Source organism: Hypanus sabinus, chromosome 8 (genome assembly GCF_030144855.1).
Source record: "Hypanus sabinus isolate sHypSab1 chromosome 8, sHypSab1.hap1, whole genome shotgun sequence".
Classification (NCBI taxonomy): domain Eukaryota; kingdom Metazoa; phylum Chordata; class Chondrichthyes; order Myliobatiformes; family Dasyatidae; genus Hypanus; species Hypanus sabinus.
Window position 1 is genome coordinate 143,627,108 of NC_082713.1, and position 20,308 is coordinate 143,647,415.

The 20,308-nt window shown below is 41.6% G+C and overlaps 1 protein-coding gene across 1 annotated transcript in view; it reads left to right on the forward strand.

Annotated features, from left to right (window-relative positions):
* The window catches only part of LOC132398508 (interleukin-17 receptor A-like), a 52,706-nt gene that overhangs the window by 14,554 nt on the left and 17,844 nt on the right, over positions 1–20,308 (forward strand). Inside the window, exons 2-7 of the mRNA XM_059978078.1 lie at positions 2,261–2,285; positions 7,444–7,590; positions 8,999–9,123; positions 12,890–13,016; positions 14,085–14,132; positions 15,765–15,919. Coding sequence (XP_059834061.1) covers positions 2,261–2,285; positions 7,444–7,590; positions 8,999–9,123; positions 12,890–13,016; positions 14,085–14,132; positions 15,765–15,919 — 627 coding nt within the window. The remainder of the gene's footprint in view (positions 1–2,260; positions 2,286–7,443; positions 7,591–8,998; positions 9,124–12,889; positions 13,017–14,084; positions 14,133–15,764; positions 15,920–20,308) is intronic.

Consider the following 20,308-nt stretch of genomic DNA (forward strand, 5'->3'; position numbering starts at 1 on the left):
ACTTGCACTGTCAGTTTATTTCACACTCGCACAACCCTCTGAGTGAAGAAGTTAGCCCTCATGCTCCCCTTAAACTTTCCACCTTTGATGCTTAACCCTTGACCTCTGGCTATAGTCCCACCAACCTCAGTGGAAAAAGCCTGCCTGCACTTATCCAATCTATACCCCTCATAATTTTGTATACCTCTATCAAGTCTCCCCTCAATCTTCTACATTATGAAGAATAAAATTCTAACCCAGGCATGGGCAAACTACGGCCAGCGGGCCATATGCGGCCCGTTAAGCTTTTTAATCCGGCCCGCAGAACTTGATGAAATTATATTAATAAACTTTGTTAACGTTTTCTCCCCGCAATTCTGGCGTTTTCCCAATAGATGACGCACTCTATATACATTGACCTTTGTTGAGGTGCAGCGTATTACTCCACATTTGCGCTTTACTTTGTGACATTGTGGCGACCCATTTCCTGGCACATCCGAACCGGCTCACAATTAGCCAGCGTTCCGGCTAAGGGAGATAGCCTGCGGGGATTTGCGAGCACAGAGCTACGCATACCGGCGCGTTTTCCCTGCTTTGTCATTGTGCGGGTCGTTGTTGAGTTTTGGTACAGGGGACAATTGAATAAGAAGGAGCAGGACAAGTAGACCTGCATCTCCTACCGTTTTTGAAATAAAGACAGTCAGGAGGAAAGTGATGATGATAATATCTTGAAGGATAACAGAATTTTCAGTGCTTTAAAATAATAACTGTTACTATTAAAAAAAGCTGTATTTTATTCATTTAATTTTCAGTGTTTTAAAAGTCATTTCATTAAATAGCTAAATACCATGGGACTTCAAAGACAGATATTTTGTTGTAATGCATTTGTTCATTTTCAATTGAAATTAAAGCACATGTTTTCTACATATCCCATGATATTTTATTTTCTCTTATGAGGTGTATTACCAAAACACTCCGTCCATCTGCTCCTGGTCCGGCCCCCCTGTCAAATTTTAGAACCCTTTGTGGCCCTCAAGTCAAAAAGTTTGCCCACCCCTGTTCTAACCTATTCGATCTTTCCTTATAACTCAGGTCCTCCAGTCCCAGCAACATCCTTGTAAAGTTTCTCTGAACTCTTTTGATCTTTCCTGTAGCTAGTTGACCAGAACTGCACACAATACTCCAAATTAGGCCATCAAAAGTTTATACAACTTCAACATAATATTCCGTCACCTGTACTCAGTACTTTAATTTATGAAGACCAGTGTACCAAAAGCTCTTTACAGTCTTAACTACCTGTGACCCCATTTTCAATGAATTATTGACTTGTATTCCCAGATCCCTTTGTTCTACAACACTCCTCAGTGCCCCACCGTTCACAGTGTAAGACATGCCTTGGTTGGTCCTACTGAAGTGTAACACCTTTCACTTGTTTGCATTAAGTTCCATCAGCCATTTCTAAGCCCATTTTTCCAGCTGATCTAGATCCTGCTGCAGCTCTGATAGCCTTCCTCACTGTGTCATCCGCAAATTTGCTGATCCAGTTAACCAAATTATCATCCAGATTGACATAGTTGACAAACAACAAACCCAGCAACGATCCCTGCAGCACACCACTAGTCACAGGTCTCTAGTCGGTGAGCCAACCATCTACTTTTGAGAAGCAGCCATCTCCCACAAAGCCAATGTCTAATCCATTTTGCTATCTCATCTTGAATGCCAAGCAACTGAACATTCCTGACCAATCTCCCATGTGAGACCTTGTCAGATGTTTTGCTAAGGCAACATCCACTCCCTTGCCTTCAACTTTCCTGTTAACTTCCTGGAAAAACTGTAAGATTGGTTAGACACAACCTACCATGCACAAAGCCATGTTGACTATCCCTAATCAGTCCCTGTCTATCCAAATACTCTTTAAGTACGATATTACGTTGCATGTTAATTCATGTAGAATATCCAGGCTACATTGGAAAAATAGCCACCGATGTTGAAAGTGCAGATGGTTTGAAAGATCAGCATTATCTTGTCATTTGGCCTTAGAAAGGTCATGAGCCCAGTCCCTTTTCTTCATTCTCCACCCCCTCTGCCTACCGCCACAATGTGATAACTCCCTGTATTTTACTGACTGCAAATTAAAAGACTTTTTTTTTTGTTTCCATTCTCCTGCCCCTGCTTTCCAAGGCATTTATGCTCATGGCCTATAATTGCATTGGATTCAACATTGAACATACAGCCAAAGCAGATGTAATTATTAAAATGTTTTTTTTCTTTCTTCATACAGGGCCTAAATTGCACAGTTCTATCTGGTAAGTACAATTAACATTTGTTGTTTGGGAGAGTGATATTTTGCAAATCCAACATTTAAAAGATCTTCAAATCAGATGCGATTGTTAAATTTAGAATGTGCTGTCTTGAATTTTGGCCTTTGTGCTTAAAAGCTCCTGCTGTAGACGTAACGGAAAGTCCGTTGTTTCAATAAATAATTCTACTGTTTAGGTTGATCTGCCATCTTGAAACCCCCTTAAGGGACTCTTAAAATGTAGATAGATAGGAAATGTCAGGATTCAGACCCAGCGTTGATGAAATAATGACAATTTATTTCCAAGTTAGGATGGTCTGTGACTGGAAGTGAACGTACAGATGGTACTGTTCCCACTTGCCTGTTGTCCTTGTCTTGTTGGATGAGGCTGAGGGTTTGTGAGCTCTGTTTATTTCAGTGATACAGCGTGGCATGGGCCATTCTAGCCCTTTGAGACACGTCAACCCACAACCCTGACTAGCCCTCACCTAATCACAGGACGATTTACAATGACCAATTAACCTATCCGGTACGTCTCTGGACTGTGGGAGGAAACTGGAGGAGCTGGAGAAAACCAACGCATCCCACGGGAAGATGTACAGAGACTCCTTACAGGACAACACCAGAATTATCTCTGGAGTACCTGGAGCTGTAATGGCCTTGTCCTAACCGCTACGCTGCTTTAACACTCAGATGCCGTCACAGTAGTCAAGGTAACTGCAGTCTGGTTTGAAAATGGAGAATGGTGATGCCATGGTGAGATGGTAGTCAAGGGATTGAAGGGGGTGGATGGGGTGCCAGTCAAGCACAGTCTTTTGTCCTGAGTGGTATGGAACTGCTTGAGTGGTGTTGAAGCTGCTTTCATCCAGACAAATGGATGGTGGGTATAACGAGTCAAGATGTGAGTTACTTGCAACAGGATAGCCAGCTTTTGATTTGCCTCCGGTAGCAACAGAATTTACAGTACGTTGCCGGTCCAGTTGAGTTATTGGTTAGTGGTGACTCCCGAAATGTTTTTTGGTGCATACCTCAGCCGTGATAATGACATCGAATGTCAAGGGTAAATGATTAGACTTGTTCTTGTTGGAGGTGTTTTTGACAAGTTGCAAATGGAATCGCATGTTGCGTGATCATCAGCGAACATCCCCATCTTTTAGGAAAAAGAACCATCTTTGTGAGATTTGATGTCAGACCTGCGTGTCTGTTACTAGGGCTTCTTGGGCTGACACTTGATCAAGTGCTGCCGTGGTAGAAAATGCAATCATTCTCATCTTAACTCTGGAATTCAGAACTTGGGTCTATGTTTGCAGTGAGGCTGTGGTGAGAGCTGAAGCCAAGAGCTCCTTGCAAATGCAGAACTATCACCCAATGACATTTACAACCATACTGATGAAGTGTTTTGAGAGTCTGGTGTTGAAGCATATCTGAGTGTCGAATTGGAGAGGATGTAAGCAACAGGTCTATACCAGATGTCATCCCATTGGCTCTCCAAACAACCTTGGGACATCTGGATAGCAGGGGTGCATACATCAGGATGCTCTTTATCGATTACAGCTCAGCACTCCTTACCATCATCCCCTCAAAACTAATCAGTAAACTCCAAGATCTGGGCCTCAGTACCCCCTTAAGTTATTGAATCCTGGATTTCCTCACTTGTAGACCCCAGTCAGTTTGGATTGACAAAAATATCTCCTCCACAATCTCCATCAGCACACAACACCACAGGGAACTGTACTTAGTCCCCTGTTCTACTCGCTTTATACCTATGACTGTGTAAGTACAGCTTCAACACTATTTACAAGTTAGCTGATGACACCACTATTGTGGACTGTATCAAAGGTGGTGATGAATCAGCATGCAGGAGGGAGATTGAAAATTTGGCTGAGTGCTGTAATAACAACCATTCAACCATTGTCACTAAGACCAAGGAACTGATTGCGGACTTCAGGAGAGGGAGGCCAGAGCCAGTAATAATCAGAGAATCGTGGTGGAGAGGGTCAGTAGCTTTAAATTCCTGGGGGCAACTATCTCAAAGGGCCTGTCCTGAACCCATCATATAAATTGCAAAGAAAGCACGACGGCACCACAGCTTCCTCAGGAGTCTGCGGAGATTTGGCATGGTCATTAAAAGACCTCGGCAACCTTCTACGGATGTGCGGTGGAACATGTGACGACTGGCTGCCTTAGAGCCTGGTATGGGAACACCAAAATGTTACAAAAGGTAGACGATTTGGTCCAGTACATCAAGGGTAAAATCCTCCTAACATTGAGCAAATCTCCATGAAACGTTTCCGTAGAAAAGCAGTGTCCATAGTCAAGGATCCTCACCACCCAGGCTCTCTTCTCGCTGATACCATCAAGTAGAGGGTACAAGGGCTTCAGGACTCTCACCACCAAGTTCAAGAACAGTTACTACCCCTCAACCATCAGGGTCTTGAACAAAGGCGATAACTATGTTCATTCTCCTCCTGGTTTCCCACAACCAATGGTCTCACTTTAAGATCCTTTTATCTTGTTATTTCATGCTCATTATAGGTTGCTATTTAATTATATTTGCATTTGCCCAGTTTGTTGTCCATTGATCCTGTTTACAGTTACTGTTGTATAGATTGGCTCAGTGTGCCCACAGGAAAAAGAATATCAATGTTGTATGTGGCGACATGTGTACTCTGATAATAAATTTTACTTTGAACTTTGAACCAAGCATTGATGTATTGCTTAATAGTAATACTTCAGTGGAAATCTCTTCTTTATCTGTAGGTAGTGGTGGAGCGGGAATCTGCTCCAGGTTACCTAGTGGACAGTCAGGGCAGGAAAATTCAAATCTCTCAGTTTCGTTTGGAAAAGATTTGGGCAGGATTTTGTCCTTGTCCAAGGGTAGGAAGGCAGCAACTTCGCAAACTAATAAGTCAGTGTTGTGGTGGTTATCGAGTAACTTGTTCCTATTTAAAAAAAAACACAAAAATAATCCATTGACTCATCTCCCCTGTTTACTTGGATGTCTTAGTGACAGTTATACGTAGGAGAAGGTCACAGAGTTGAACCAACAAAATATGCAGTGGGTCCACTTTCAGATTTATCTGATAATGGCTGTAATCTTTGATTTTAAGAACTACAAATAAAAGAACCTCATTTTTTCTGGGTTTTTTTAAAATGCCATTTATTATAGAAAACAAGCCTTGAGCGAAGTCAAGTGAAAATTAAAGGCCCAACCACCCCTTTCTCTAACGAAAACAGAACTGATTTTATCAACACTGAAACTTTCAGTGACATATTTTTGGTATTGTTTTGAATATATGTATGACCTTGTTATTTGTGTCCTTTATCGCTTCTGCCATGTCTACCTGTTGCTGACCCATTTATCACTTGATTTGGTAAATATGTTTGTTCCCAACTGGTGCAGTAATTTAGTCTCAACAACTTTGAGAACTGAAATTCCACTGACACATAATCACATTACTTTATGTGTTAATCTTTAATTGTTTGATTTGATGGTATCTGCACACTCCAAATAGTTATAACTGCTGGTTATTACAGAAGACGATGGTTTGTTGACAGCTTCACAGTTCATGCCAATGGCCATCCCTGATCATGTGCCTTTGTCACTTTAGGTATATTTGGGAGCCATCACAGATTATAGATGCGGAAGACCCTCTTATATTTTTCCACATCATTGTACCAGCACTTCTTCCAGAAGCTGCGCTTACCATGGCTGGTACTTGTCCATTGTTAATTGCCCCTGAGCTGAGGCAATCACATTAGTAGCAAATAGAGCAGTTTGGGTAAGGTCGGCAGATACCCTTCCCCAAAGGGATAATTGGTTATTATCATCTGAAATGTGTATTATGGTACTTAAATATGCAAATGATGGAATTCAGAAATCTACAAAGTTTCAGTTGGGTCAATATGTACACAACGTACATTTCTGTTTAAAAATGGCATTTGGTTCAAATTTCAGAACAATTTAGTGACATGTCTCCTTGTGCACAAGTAAGTAAAGTGTGATTGAGGAGCAATTGAATTGTCAGAGTCCAGTTAATCAGTGACGACACATTCTGCTGTCTTCAGACATAAAAAGGGTGATGGATTTGGAACAGACCTGGCAGCTCTGGCCATCCACAGTGATCAGAAGTAAGAGATTTGTATTCCACTACAATCTTGTAACCTCGTTGTGTGGCTTATCTTTCAGTTCATTGAGTGAAGAAAAACATGCATGAAGCATGGGCTGGACTAGTAAAGGAAATAACCTTGTCAAACACAGCTAAAGATACCACCATCAATGATTCAGCTAACTGTTGGAATAAATTCGAAGACGTTATGATTTTTATGGTGGTACCAATCATATGACTGCCAAAGAATATATTGATGCTTTTGCAGCCAACTTCAGACTATTTTTGAGTGGTCGATCCTTTTCCGTCTAGTCCAGAGGTAACTGCCTTCATGGTGACTAGTCATCGGTAGTCTTATTAATGAACTATATCAGTTATCAGGAATGAGTGAATCGGGAATTATAAATTATATCAAGTATCGGCTCTAGGTCAGATGAAACCAAAAAAGCAATGTAGCTGCAGCGCTGTAGGCTTGCTTCTGCAACTAGTATGCCTTTTTGCCAAGCTATTCTAGAACTCAACACTGTCATCTACCCAGTTATTTGACAGTTATGAATAACTGATAGCTGGAATTTGATTCAACAGGGCTACTTGGTTCAAGGTGTATCACAAACGAAAATGCCAAGTTCTACAGTCAAGCTGAGTGCTAACTGTCCTTGGTGTTTGACAATGTACTGTATTGTGCAAAATTGTGATGGAATACTCCCCTGTTTAAGTTGGAAATCGCTTTCCTCACTGTTTCTGACACAACGTCCTGCAACTCTTATTATTTTGGGGTGTATTCGCCAGACTCATCATCAATTTGCAAGAACAATTGAAGATTGCAAAAGGCATCATGCTATAATCAATAAAAACTGCAGAAGAGGCTATCACTAGGGATCAGCCCTGTCATTTTAGGAGAACCCTGATTTCTCCTTAATATTTCAGTACGTGAGTGGTGCTAAAGCACACCTGATGCCCAATAGAACTTTTAAAGACTGCTTGTGAAAACAGTTCTTTCCAAGTTTGAAATTGCAAAAGGGATAAAGCATGTTGTATTTTCTTCATCACCATTAGGCAACTGTTTGGATGCCAGCTGGTTGATACCATCTCCCTGGACACCTTCATTTCCTAAAGAGCTTCGGGTAGCCATAACCAAGCAAAGGAATGCTGGTGGATTCTACAAGCCTGTACTGTCCATCAGATGGAAATTGGCAACAGATGGTAAACATACATACTTCCCTTTCTAAATTGTTAATGCATGTTCTCTTAAGGGTTTGTGTCTGCAGTTGAAAAAATGATGTGAGGATAAGCTGCCTGTCTTCCAACTGAAGAGATTGCTCGGTAACCTTTTCATCTCTGTGTGGGGGTGTAGATTCATTTGGTGTTTGCATTTCGAATAGGCTGATCCAACAACCCAGAAGCACTGATTTGATTTTCATTAGCGCTTCTCTCCTTCTCTGGCTCAGACCTCTTGCTAGCAAACAAAGTTTACCCTGTGGTAAAATATAAGAGGATAATCCATGGGGGAGAAAAATGGGGAGACTTTTGAAGAGGGTCTCAAATCGATCATCACCATTTTATGCTGTCATTTAAGTTCAAAATTTAAGGGAAGAGTGATAAAGAAATTATAATTTTTAATCCAAAATTTCCAAACTTTTGCTCTGTTTTATTTCCAATAATGAAAGGCACAGTTCAAGATCTCGCTCCCATTTTGACTTTTCAGTCTGTGTCCTCCTACACTATTACAATGAGCCCTAATGCAAGCTTAAAGAACAAAACATCTCCCATCTGGGCACCTTACTGCCTGTACAACTCACTATCGAATTCTCCAAGTTTATGTAACTTGTCCTTTCTGTTTTTAAGTGAGATCTGCAAATTATAGCCTTCATACTTCATACTTCTGTTTATCTTTTTATCTTTTGTGCTGGACGTGACCCAGTAGGCTAGACAATTACACAAGTTATATAACATTACCAACATATTATACAAAGAAGCTTATTCTGATTTTAACTGTCCCTTAAATACCACCATCCAGTTTCACTATCAGATATATTTCCTTTGTTCCAGCCATCCCCCATACCACCTTCTTAGCCAGCTGGTTTCTCTCTTTCCCAACCGGACGGGGGATCTTGCACCTGAAACTCTAATTATTTCTCATCGCAGATGCTGCCTGCTCTGAGTTTTTCTAGCATTTTGTGTTTCACTTTCTACTTTCTACTTTCATTTTTGATAACATACGTATAAATTTGAGTAAAAACTCTGAAGTGCTGGCAGTTGGGAGAAATAGACACTAAAAATATTCTGCAGATGCTAGCAATCCAGAGCAACACACACAAAATGCTGGAGGAACTCAGCAGGTTAGACAGCATTGATGGTGAGAAATAAACAGTCGATCTTTCAGGCCGAGATCTTTCATTAGAACTGGAAAGAAACATTTTTCAAAGCTTTTACAATTCGGGTTACCATGTTCCCAAAACAGAAGCTTTACCCCACTGTCTGCTGAGCTCAAAGTGTTCAGTGCAGTGCCAACTCTTGAAAATGAGCAAAATTTTCTAAGTTGCTTAATAACTGATCCTAAACATTTCAGCCTTGTGTGTGACTTCATACCTTTATCCGTTGGGTTTTGCAGCTAGTATAACTTACTCTCAAGGAATAGAGATCTCTTTGACAAAATGGAGCACTGGAGAGAAAAAGTGCATACAATACCAGTTCAATCACAGAATTACATCCCAAGTAAATCCTCAAGGAGAGAAGGTAAGTGCCACACAGAACACAGAGATACTGCATTCTGTTACTGCTTTCCTTGGCTGATCAAATCTTCCATAATCTGATGATCATATATCAGCAAATACAGAGCTAGCTCTTGTATAAGAACAGAAAAATGAGAAATTCTGCAGAAATCCAAAGCAGCACATACAAAATGCTGGGTGAACTCAGCAAGTCAGGCAGCATCCATGGAAGTTTTTGGGAAGTTGATGTTTCGGACTATACCCTTCTTCAGGGCTGGAAAGGAAGGGCGAAGTATAAAAAGGTGGTGGAGAAGAAAGAAGATAGCTAGAAGGTGATAGGTGAAGCCAGGTGGGTGAGGGCTGGAGGAAGGAATCTGAGAGGAGAGTGGACCATAGGATAAAGGAAAAGAGGAGATGACCCAGGTGTAAAGAGGTATGGCGCCAAAGTAAGAAATAGAAGAGGAAAGCAAATTTTTTTTCTCCGGAAGGAGAAATCGATATTCATTCCATCAGGTTGGCTACCCAGACAGAATATAGGTGTTGCTCCTCCACCCTGAGGGTGGCCTCATCATGGTACAAGAGGAAGCCATGGACTGACAGTTCTGGTCGTCTCACTACAGGAAGGATGTGGAAACTATAGGAGGGGTGCAGAGGAGATTTACAAGGATGTTGCCTGGTTTGGGGAGTATGCCTTGTGAGAATTGGTTGAGTGAACTCAGCCTTTTCTCCTTGGAGCGACGGAGGATGAGAGGTGACCTGATAGAGGTGTATAAGATGATGAGAGGCATTGATCATGTGGATAGTCAGAGGCTTTTGTCTAGGGCTGGAATGGCTAGCATGAGAGGGCACAGTTTTAAGGTGCTCGGAAGTGGGTACAGTGGAGATGTCAAGGGTAAACTTTTTTACGCAGGGAATGGTGAGTGTGTGGAATGGGCTGCCAGCAACTGTGGTGGAGGAGGATATGATAGGGTCTTTTAAGTGACTCCTGGATAGGTACACGGAGCTTAGAAAAATAGAGGGCTATGGGTAACCCTAGGTAATTTCTAAAGTAAGTACATGTTCAGCCCAGCATTGTGCTGTAGGGTTTCGATGTTTCTATGATATGTCAGAGTGGAAATGGGAGTTGGTATTAAAAAGCTGGGCTGTTGGGAAGTTCTACTTTTGGTGGATAGAGCAGACAAAGTGGTCCACTAATTTTTGACGGGTCTCACCAGTGCAGAGGAGGACATATTGGGAGCACTGGACACAACAGGTGACCCTAGCAGATATGCAGCTGAAGTGTTTTCTCACTTCGAAGGGCTGATTGGAGCTGAGGGAGGAGGTGAATGGCCAAGTGTAGCATTTTGGCAACTTGCAGGGATAAGTGCCTGAAGGGAGATTAGTGGGGAGAGACAAACGGGCAAGGGAATTACAGAGGGGGAGATCAATGTGGGAAACGGAAAGGGGGGTGGTAAAGATATGTTTGGCGGTAGGGTCCTTTTGGAGATGGTGGAAGCTGTGGAGAATGTATTGCATACGGAGGTACAGAGGCTGATACGTAAAGAAAAGAGGAACTATCATGGCTAAGGCAGCAGATGTTTGGGAACTGGAGGAGATCCACATAAGGGCAGCATCAGTAATGGAGGAAGAGGAACCCTGTTCTTAGAAGAAGTAGGTCTGAAAAGGAAAGCCACATTGTGGGAGCAGATTCGGTGAAGATGAAGGAACTGAGAAAAGGGGATAGCATTTTTACAGGAGATGATGGGAAGAAGTATAGTTGAGATAGCCATTGGAATTAGTAGGCTTATAAAAGATGTTAATCGACATTTTGTCTCCAGAGATGGAGACAGAGAGATTGAGAAGGGGAGAGAGGTGTCAGAAATGGTTCAAGTGAATTTCGGGGCAGTGTGGAGGTTTGAGGCATGTGGTAGACAGTTGCTGCTGATTGAGGCACTTGTTCCTGCATTGACTCGGCCCCTCACTGTTCCTCACGTAGGTTTTACCTTGCCCTCCCTGTCTGTTGTAAACTGCATCCAATTCCATCATCTTCACTAATTCTCGATCACTTCCTTGGTTACCTTCCTGACCCATCTGTCATTTTGCAATGTTCCAATTTGCTTTTCTTCATACAGTCCTGAAACATCTAGTTTGGACTTGGCTTGCAGGCTTTTTACTGCATTTAACTTTTCTTTTGCACTGACATAAGATTCAGGTCTTTCTTCTGGTTGAAATGTCTTTTCCAGAATATTTAACAGTCCCAGAATGCCACCTCATCCTGAGGTCTGCTTTAGTTACTTTTGTTAGCTCCTAATTTGAGGTCTAGTCGACCATTAGTTTTTAAATCAAACATGAGGAAATCTGCAGATGCTGGAAATTCAAGCAACACACACAAAATGCTGGTGGCACACTGCAGGCCAGACAGCATCTATAGGGAGAAGCACTGTTAACGTTTTGGGCCGAGACCCTTCGTCAGGACTAACCGAAAGGAAAGATAGTAAGAGATTTGAAAGTAGGAGGGGGAGGGGAAATGCTAAATGATAGGAGAAGACCGGAGGGGGTGGGGTGAAGCTGAAAGCCGGAAACGTGATTGGCAAAAGGGATGCAGAGCTGGAGAAGGGAAAGGATCATGGGACGGGAGGCCTAGGGAGAAAGAAAGGGGGAGGGGAGCACCAGAGGGAGATGGAGAACAGGCAGAGTGATGGGCAGAGAGAAAGGAAAAAAAAAGGGGAGAGCGGGAAAAAAACTAAATATATCAGTGATGGGGTAAGAAAGGGAGGGGGCATTAACGGAAGTTGGAGAAGTCAATGGTCATGCCATCAGGTTGGAGGCTACCCAGCCTCTAAGCTGAGAGTGGCTTCATTTTGACATCTTGACGTCGACAGCGCTTCTCCCTATAGATGCTGCCTGGCCTGCTGTGTTCCACCAGCACTTTGTGTGTGTTGCTTTAGTTTTTAAATTCCTAGTTTATATTAATAAATACTTTTTAAGATAAATTACTGAATCATGTTTAATAGTGACATATGATTTGATGTAATAAGCAACTTTTCAGTATTATACTTCAATCTGCACTAGAGCTGAATCCCAACCACAGCCTCTTCATTTGCAGTGGTCGAGTCTGACCTTTATTCTTGTAACAACGGAGACAGTGTAACCTGAGTTTAAAACAAAAAGATTTTGCAGTAATGTTACTGGTTTCAGAAGTGCCTCTGTAGCCTCTCTTAGCTTATTAAAGCATAAGGCAGTGTGCCTGTTAAGAATTATAGTGGATTCATCAATAATTAAATGAATGGATCAACTGTTTATATCCTGTATCATGTTCTGATGTACAATTGACCTGCTGGAGAGGAGAATTAACAAAACACAGTTCAAAGAGCAGTGCTAATTCCATGTGCATTATGTTTAAAACATTTTAGAATGGGAGGCTTTTGTCAGCACTGCATCCTGTTCAACAATTTCTACATGTATCAGTGCTGCAAAGTAGTTTGACATGCTTCGGACAAGTGACTTGAGTGTGGACAAGCCTGCATATAGTAATCTAACTGAACTTTGCATACAGCTTTAAACTTAGATCTTGTCAACTTTTGCCTATTTTCCTGTTTAACTTGTGATCATAGGCATACATAGCGTGTAAATGCCTTGAAAATTAAGTTTTTTGCGGCAACAGCATCGTACATGTATTCACCACAGAGGACAAACACAAGTTCTGATAAATTTAAGTTAACATAAACGATGTGTCTTTCTAAGGCACCAAGATGCATTTTATAGATTTGTATTAATGTTAGAAGCTGATGGTGTCTGCTCTTGCATTGCAGTGGGCATTCTTATTGGAGAGATTTGAAGTAGATCCAGGCCAGGAATACACAGTAACAGCATGCAGTTTACCAAGAGCCAAAATTGGTGAAGATAGTGATTGTCCACAAGTGGCATACATTGTGCCTGGTATGTGTTCCAAAAGTAGTGTTACTATTTCACTTCTTTTTAACATTCTTGTTCTGCCTGTTTTTCGTGAGGTCAAGTAAATGACCATCAAAGTTTCTAATACATTTGCTGCTCTATACTATCATGTTAGAAGCACCTGTCCTCTGACTGCTTGAAGTTACATGTATAGTACTTTTAAAGGGAGTTAGATTTGTTGAACTAAGCGATATGGTCATTAATATTGTTCTAATTAAAATATGTTAGCAGTTATTAGATGCTCATTCCTTATGATTTTTAACTCGTGCAAATTATTTTGGGGAAATGCAGTTTTTTTTGTTTGGAAAAACATTGTTTTTTGAAGAAATAAAAGAACACACTAAGTTCAATTAAACAACTGTTAATGTTGAAAAAAGCTGTAAATACTCAGCAACTTATAGTAAGAATAGGGGTTATTGCAGTCACTGGTGTAAAGATCTTAACCTGAAAAAGTGTGCTTTTATTTTACTTGTACTGAAAGCAGAGATTTTAGAAAGCACAAATAATGAGTCAAGGGAAGATTGGCATCAATCTTCAGTCCTGCTGATGCAACTCTATCATACTTGCTCATTTTTAAATTATTTTCTGTGTTGTGGTAATGAATGGCCCACAGCTCTCAGGACATGAATTGTTACCATCAGGTAGAAGGTACAGAAGGCTAAAGGCAGACACTCAGCAATTCAGGAACAGCTTCCCCTCTGCCATCCGATTTCTAAATGGACGTTGAACCTATGAACACTACTACATTTTTTTATTTCTGTTTTTGCACTAATATTAATTTAACTGTTTAATATACATATATGTACTTGCTGTAATTCAGTTTTTTCCTGTGTTTATCATGTATTGCATTGTACTACTGCTGCAAAGTTAACAAATTTCATGATATTAAATCTGATTCTGATTTAACAAGATTCCTGATAGCTTACATAAGTACTCATGCAGTGCAGCAGTTTCAAGACAGATATCTAAATTTGGGGAAAGGTTCATTTTTTCAGAATGGTCTGCAATTTGCTTTATTCGGGAAGAAGTCAAACTGACTATTTTTTCCTGTAGGTTGCAGCCATAACTTGATGAAGTATACCGAGGTTTGCAAGCTAAGAGGTGAGTTAAGTTTGCTTTAAAGATACAGTAGGCTTGGGAGAATTGGAATAATTTTCTTGTAAAAGGTGCTATAATGTAATTCTATGACAATGAGTTATGTTCTTTGAACTACAGTAGGCATTTACTTGTTGACTAACTCAAATTTTTAAATACTCTTTTTGGAGTAGGAAATCCTCTGAAGCATGCAGATCACTAATTCTCACACAGAACAATTAAGGCTAGGCATCCAATACTTTAAGCTACTGTTCAAGTTCTCAGTTGATTTGACCAGCAAGCAGCCAACTTAAAAAGAGAATGGAAGGAGATGGAATTATTGTTATGTCTTTGTTCTGTAAATAGGGTGATAACAGCAGTTGGTATTTTGTAGAGGGATGGGGGAGGGTGGGACGTTAGCCTAGAATTTAGATTGCATCCATTTCAGATGTGCTAGAAGATCATTTAGTCAGATTGATCTCCCTGCTTTTAAAAATGTACAGGCTAGTGTTTGTTAGCATTAGAATGTTTTGGAGAAAATTGATTAAAATTGAATCTGTGCAATTCATGATGGAACCATATACAACTCAACACAACTGTGGATATTTTGGTGTGTGGGAATTGCATCTTGTCCCTTTTATAAGCACAATCTCCATTGCAGCTCAGTCACTGTCGGTGCAGAAAAGAAGGAATGAATTCCATAATTTACCAAAAGAGACCATCCTACTACACAAAATGCCCAACAGAAAAGCTGTCTTCTGCACTGGGGAGCATAGGAATCTGCCAGGGCAAACTTACTTAAGTAGTCTGTGAGGAATAAGAATTTGGGTACTTTGGAGCTGTATTAAGATGAACTACATACAACTAAAAGCACTTCACAGTTAATGAGGCCTTATCTGGACACTGCTACACTATCCACATAACACCTTCTAAATTGTCCCCCACATTGACAACTTTGGTGAGCACTTAATGTACATTCCCTATGTTCGCTCCACTGCTGCCCCTCTCTGCAATGTATCCAATCCTTTTTGCTCTTCATTGAACTATGGTGTTAACACTGTTTATCTCTCCAACTATGCTGCACGTCCTGCATTTTCTATTTAGTTGTAGAACCACAATTTTTGAATTATGGATATGACCTATTCTGAGTAAAACCTGTTTTAGGCCACTTACATTTATAATGTGCATTCTTTATGAACACTTGTGAATGGTGTTCTAGCAACTGAATTATGTAAGAAACTGATTAATTTAAATAAAGCCAGGTAAGACTTTTTGAAGACAATTGAATGTTCTTAATTGATCTGTGGGAAACAAAATTGTATAATCTTCAAATGGGACATATTTTCTGCACAGACCATTGCATGTAGTCTTGGCAAATATAGGACAGAGAAGGAAAGTCTTAGCACACTTGTAGTGATAATTTACCTTAGTAGTTTTATTGCTGATGATCAGTAATGATGTGCAAGATTGTGGAAGTAATTCCATTTATTCACTGCAAAATTGTTGTTTACTTTGAAGTCTGAATATTTAATAACAGACATAATGTCCACTATACAGTGAAAAGTTTTTAAAAATATTAACACCAAAGGTCATCATGGAACAGTGGAAAAGGCAAGAAGGATATTGGATTTTAATAATTCCTCATCTCTGCATTTACAGGCAGTCTATGGAATCCTAATGTGACATACATCAGAAATGAAATGAAGATGACCGTCTTCTTCCAGACTGGAAATTATTCATATAAGTACAATGTCATGTTGCAAAGTCTTGAATCAAGTAAGATCTGCAATACTGCTACACAAACTCTTGAGGAGGTAAAAATCTTCTGGTGAATGTTATGCAGCTTTTTTGTTTCCCTGGTAGATTTGGTTATTAAAATTTCATTAGGTTGTGGGGACTTGCCCTCCTTACTGTTCTTCAAGATCTGCAACACCACATCTCAATATCACAATGCCCTGGAATATCCCTAATCTTGACATCCCCGGTGAATACTGAAGCAAAATACTAGTATAGTACCTTGTTCACTTCTGTGCCAGGTGTAAGTTCCCAACTTTGTTGTTGAAATACTGGGGTTTTAATCTTACTCACCAAAAACACATCATTGCCCCCTTTGGCCCTCCTGATTCCCTAACTCCCACAGTTACCTTGACTAACCTCTTCCCACCCTGTCACTTGCAGTTATGCTACTCCCTTTTCAGTCCTCTATCTCCACTGCATCTGTTCTCATGATAAGGCTTTCCACTCAATGACAGCCAGAAAATGGAGACTCTCACCATTGGTTTCACTGCAGCCCTTACCCACATCTCCATTTTCTGCAAGTCTATCCTTGCCTATACCCCCACCCCAGCATAACAGGGATAGGCTTCCCCCTGTTCTCACTGTCCCACAAGCCTCTGTATCTGACACATAGTTCTCCCCAATTTCTGCCACCTCACCACCAGGCACACCTTCTCCTTTCCTCCCCTCTCCACTTCCTGCAGGAGCATTTCTCTCTGCAACACCCTTGTCTGTTCGTTCTTCCACGTCAGTCCCCCTCCAGGCACTCAAACCTGCAACCTTCACTTGTACTGCTTGCCTCAGCACCATCGGGGCCCTAAGCAGTCCCTGTAGGCGAGGCAACGCTTCACATATAAATCCATCGGGGTTGTTGATTGCATCTGGTGCTCCCGCGCAGCCTCCTCTACATTGATGGAGCGGTATGGAGGTTGAGCACCTTGGCTTTGTCCTCTGTGACAGCCAGAATCCCCACCTATTTTAATTCCAATCTTCATCCCACGCCGACAATCCTGTTCACAGTCTCCTTTACTACCACATTCAGACCAGGTACAGATCAGAAGGGCAACACCTCACGTGCTGTCTTGGTAGTCTCCAACTGGAGGCACCAACATTGATTTCTGTAACTCCTGATAACCACTCCCCTCTGCTTCCCCCACCATCGTCCTTTGTTTTCCCTTAGCCTTTCTCCTTCCCCTCCCCACCTCATCTTCACCTTCCTCTGGTTCCTCACCCACATCCCTTTACTCTATGGTCTATCGGATTCCTTCTTCTCAGTCCTTTGCTTCTTCCAGCTATCACCTCTCAGCTTCTGAACTCCTTCCTACCTTCCCCCTTGACTGGATTTGCCTGTCATTCACCTCCTGCTACCCCTACCTTTTTATTCTGGCTTCAGCCTGCTATCTTTCCAGTCTTGATAAAGGGTCTTGGCAGGAAATGTTGACTGTTCATTTCCCTCCATAGATGCTTCCTGATCTTGCTGAGTTCCTCCAGTGTTTTGTATGTTACTTAGTTCTTATTTTATGTTCTTCAAAGGCTCTGTCCAGCTTCAGCTTCCTCAACCTGTATATGCTTCTTTATTTTTGTCTAAATCTGCAAAATATCTCGTTACTCAAAGTTTCTGAATCTTGCTTTTCTTTTTTTTCCTCCTAACAGGAACATATAGGCCCTGAATTCTGTCCAACTGACCTTTAATCAAGTCAAAAGTCAGCTGTGAGCTTATCCAATAACAGCTATTCCTGACTGTTTATTCCTCTCCATGGTTGCAGTCTGACCTGCTGAGTTCCCCAGCAGAGTGTGTGTCTGTGAGTGTGTGTCTGTGAGTGTATGTGTGAGTGTGTGTGTGTGAGTGTGTGTGTGTGAGTGTGTGTGTGTGAGTGTGTGTCTGTGAGTGTGTGTGAGTGTGTGTGTGTGAGTGTGTGTGTGTGAGTGTGTGTGTGTGAGTGTGTGTCTGTGAGTGTGTGTGAGTGTGTGTGTGTGAGTGTGTGTGTGTGAGTGTGTGTGTGTGTGTGAGTGTGTGTGTGTGTGTGTGTCTGTGTGTGAGTGTGTGTGAGTGTGTGTGTGTGTGTGTGTGTGTGTGTGTCTGTGTGTGTGAGTGTGTGTGTGTGTGAGTGTGTGTGTGTGTGTGTGTGTCTGTGTGTGTGTGGGGCTTTGGATTTTCAACATCTGCAGACTTTCTCATGTTTATGTTATTACCCTTCCCAATTTAGCATTTTTCCCTAAGGTCCATTCTTACTGTCATCCATAACTATCTGAAAACTTAGGAAGTTATGATCATTGTTCCCAAAATACTGTCCTATTGAAACTTCATTCACCTAGCCGGGCTCATTTCCCATGCGAGGTCTGTTAATGCTCCCTTCCCTGGTTGGATCACTTCCACACTGTCGAGAATTCCTCCTGGATATGCCTGACAAATTCTGGTCCTCGTCAGCCTCTGACACTAAGGGTCAATATTGGTAAAATTAAGATAATAAGCCATAGGAGCAGAATTAAGCGATTTGGCTCATCGAGTCTGCTCCGCCATTCAATCATGGATGATCCTTTTTCCTGTCTCCTCCTCAACCCCAGTTCCCGGCCTTCTCCCCAAAACCTTTGATGCCATGTCCAATCAAGAACCTATCAAGCTTTGCCTTAAATACACCAAACAACCTGACCTCCACAGCTGCATGTGGTAATAAATTCCACAAATTCACCATCCTCTGGCTAAAGAAATTTTTCCCCATCTGTTTTAAATGGACGCCCTCTATCCTGAGGCTGTGCCCTCTTGTCCCCCACCATGGGAGCATCCTTTCCACATCTACTCTGTCTAGGCGTTTCAACATTCAAAACGTTTCAATGAAATCCCCCCTCATTCTTCTAAATTCCAGTGAGTACAAACCCAGAGCTCTCAAACATTCCTCATATGATAACCCTTTCATTCCCAGAATCATCCTTGTGAACCTCCCTAATGCCAGCATGTCTTTTAGATGAGGAGCCCAAAACTGTTCACAATACTCAAGGTGTGGCCTCACCAGAGCCCTATATAGCCTCAGCATCACATCCCTGCTCTTATATTCTAGACCTCTTGAATACTAACCTTGCATTTGCCTTCCTCATCACCAACTCTACTTGCAAGTTAACCTTTAGGTTATTCTGTCAAGGGCTCTCTAGTTCCTTTGCATCTCAGATTTTTGAATTTTCTCCCATTTACAAAATAGTCCACACATTTATTTCTTCCATCAAAGTGCATGACCATGCAACATTATATGAACATTATATTTCATTTGACACTTTCTTCACCATTCTTCTAATCTAATCCCTGCAGCCTTCCTATTTCCTCAAAACTACCTGCCCCACCACCAATCTTTGTATCATCTGCAAGTTTGGTAACAAAATGATCTATTCCATCACCTAAATCATTTATCTACAGCATAAAAAGAAGTGGTCCCAAAACCAACCCCTGTGGAACACCACTAGTCACTGGCAGCCAACCAGAAAAGGATCCTTTTATTCCCACTCACTGCCTCCTACCAATCAGCCAAAGCTCTAACCATGTCAGTAACTTTCTAGTATTACCAAGGGCTCTTAACTTGGTCAGCAGCCTTGTGTGTGGCACCTTGTCAAATCACCCTCTACAATGTTACATTTCCATCTTTTCATAATCTACCTATATTTCTGTTCCTGGATCTCCTGCTAGCTATCAGAACTGTCAGGGAGGGTAAGAATAGGAAGATTTGGCAGATGAATGTATGGCTGAGAAATTGGTGCAGGGGTCAAGGTTTGAATTCTGGATCATTCGGATCTCTTATGACCTGTACAAAAAGGATGGGTTACACATGAACATGAAGGGTACCAATATCCTTGCGAGTAAGTTTGCTAAAGCTGTTCAGGAGGGTTGAAACTAACTTGACAGCAGGAGGGGAGCCAGGTGGATAAGTCTGAGAATGGGGCAGTTGCTCTACAAGTACACGCAATGTGTAGTAAGACTGAAGAAGGATTGGCAGATGATAGGGCAAAATTGCAGCCCTTAGACAGGAGAGAAATTAAGTCGGTTGGCCCATCGAGTCTGCTCCACCATTTCATCATGACTGATCCAATTCACCCCTCTGCCCCATTCTCCTGCTTTCTCTCCATAACCTTTCATGCACTAACTAATCAAGAACCTGTCAACTTCTGTGTTAAATACACCCAATCACCTGGCCTCCACAGTAGCCTATGGCAATGCATTCCACAGATTCACTACCCTCTGGCTAAAGGGATTCCTCCTCATCTCCTTTCCAAATGGGTGTCCTCTGGTCATAAACTCCCCCATTTTAGGAAACCTCCTCTCCTCATCCACTCTATCTAGGCTTTTCAACATTCTATAGATTTCAGTGAGATTCCCCCTCATTCTTATAAGTTCCAGCGAGGACAGGCCCAGAACCAACTAATGCTCCTCATACAATAGCCCC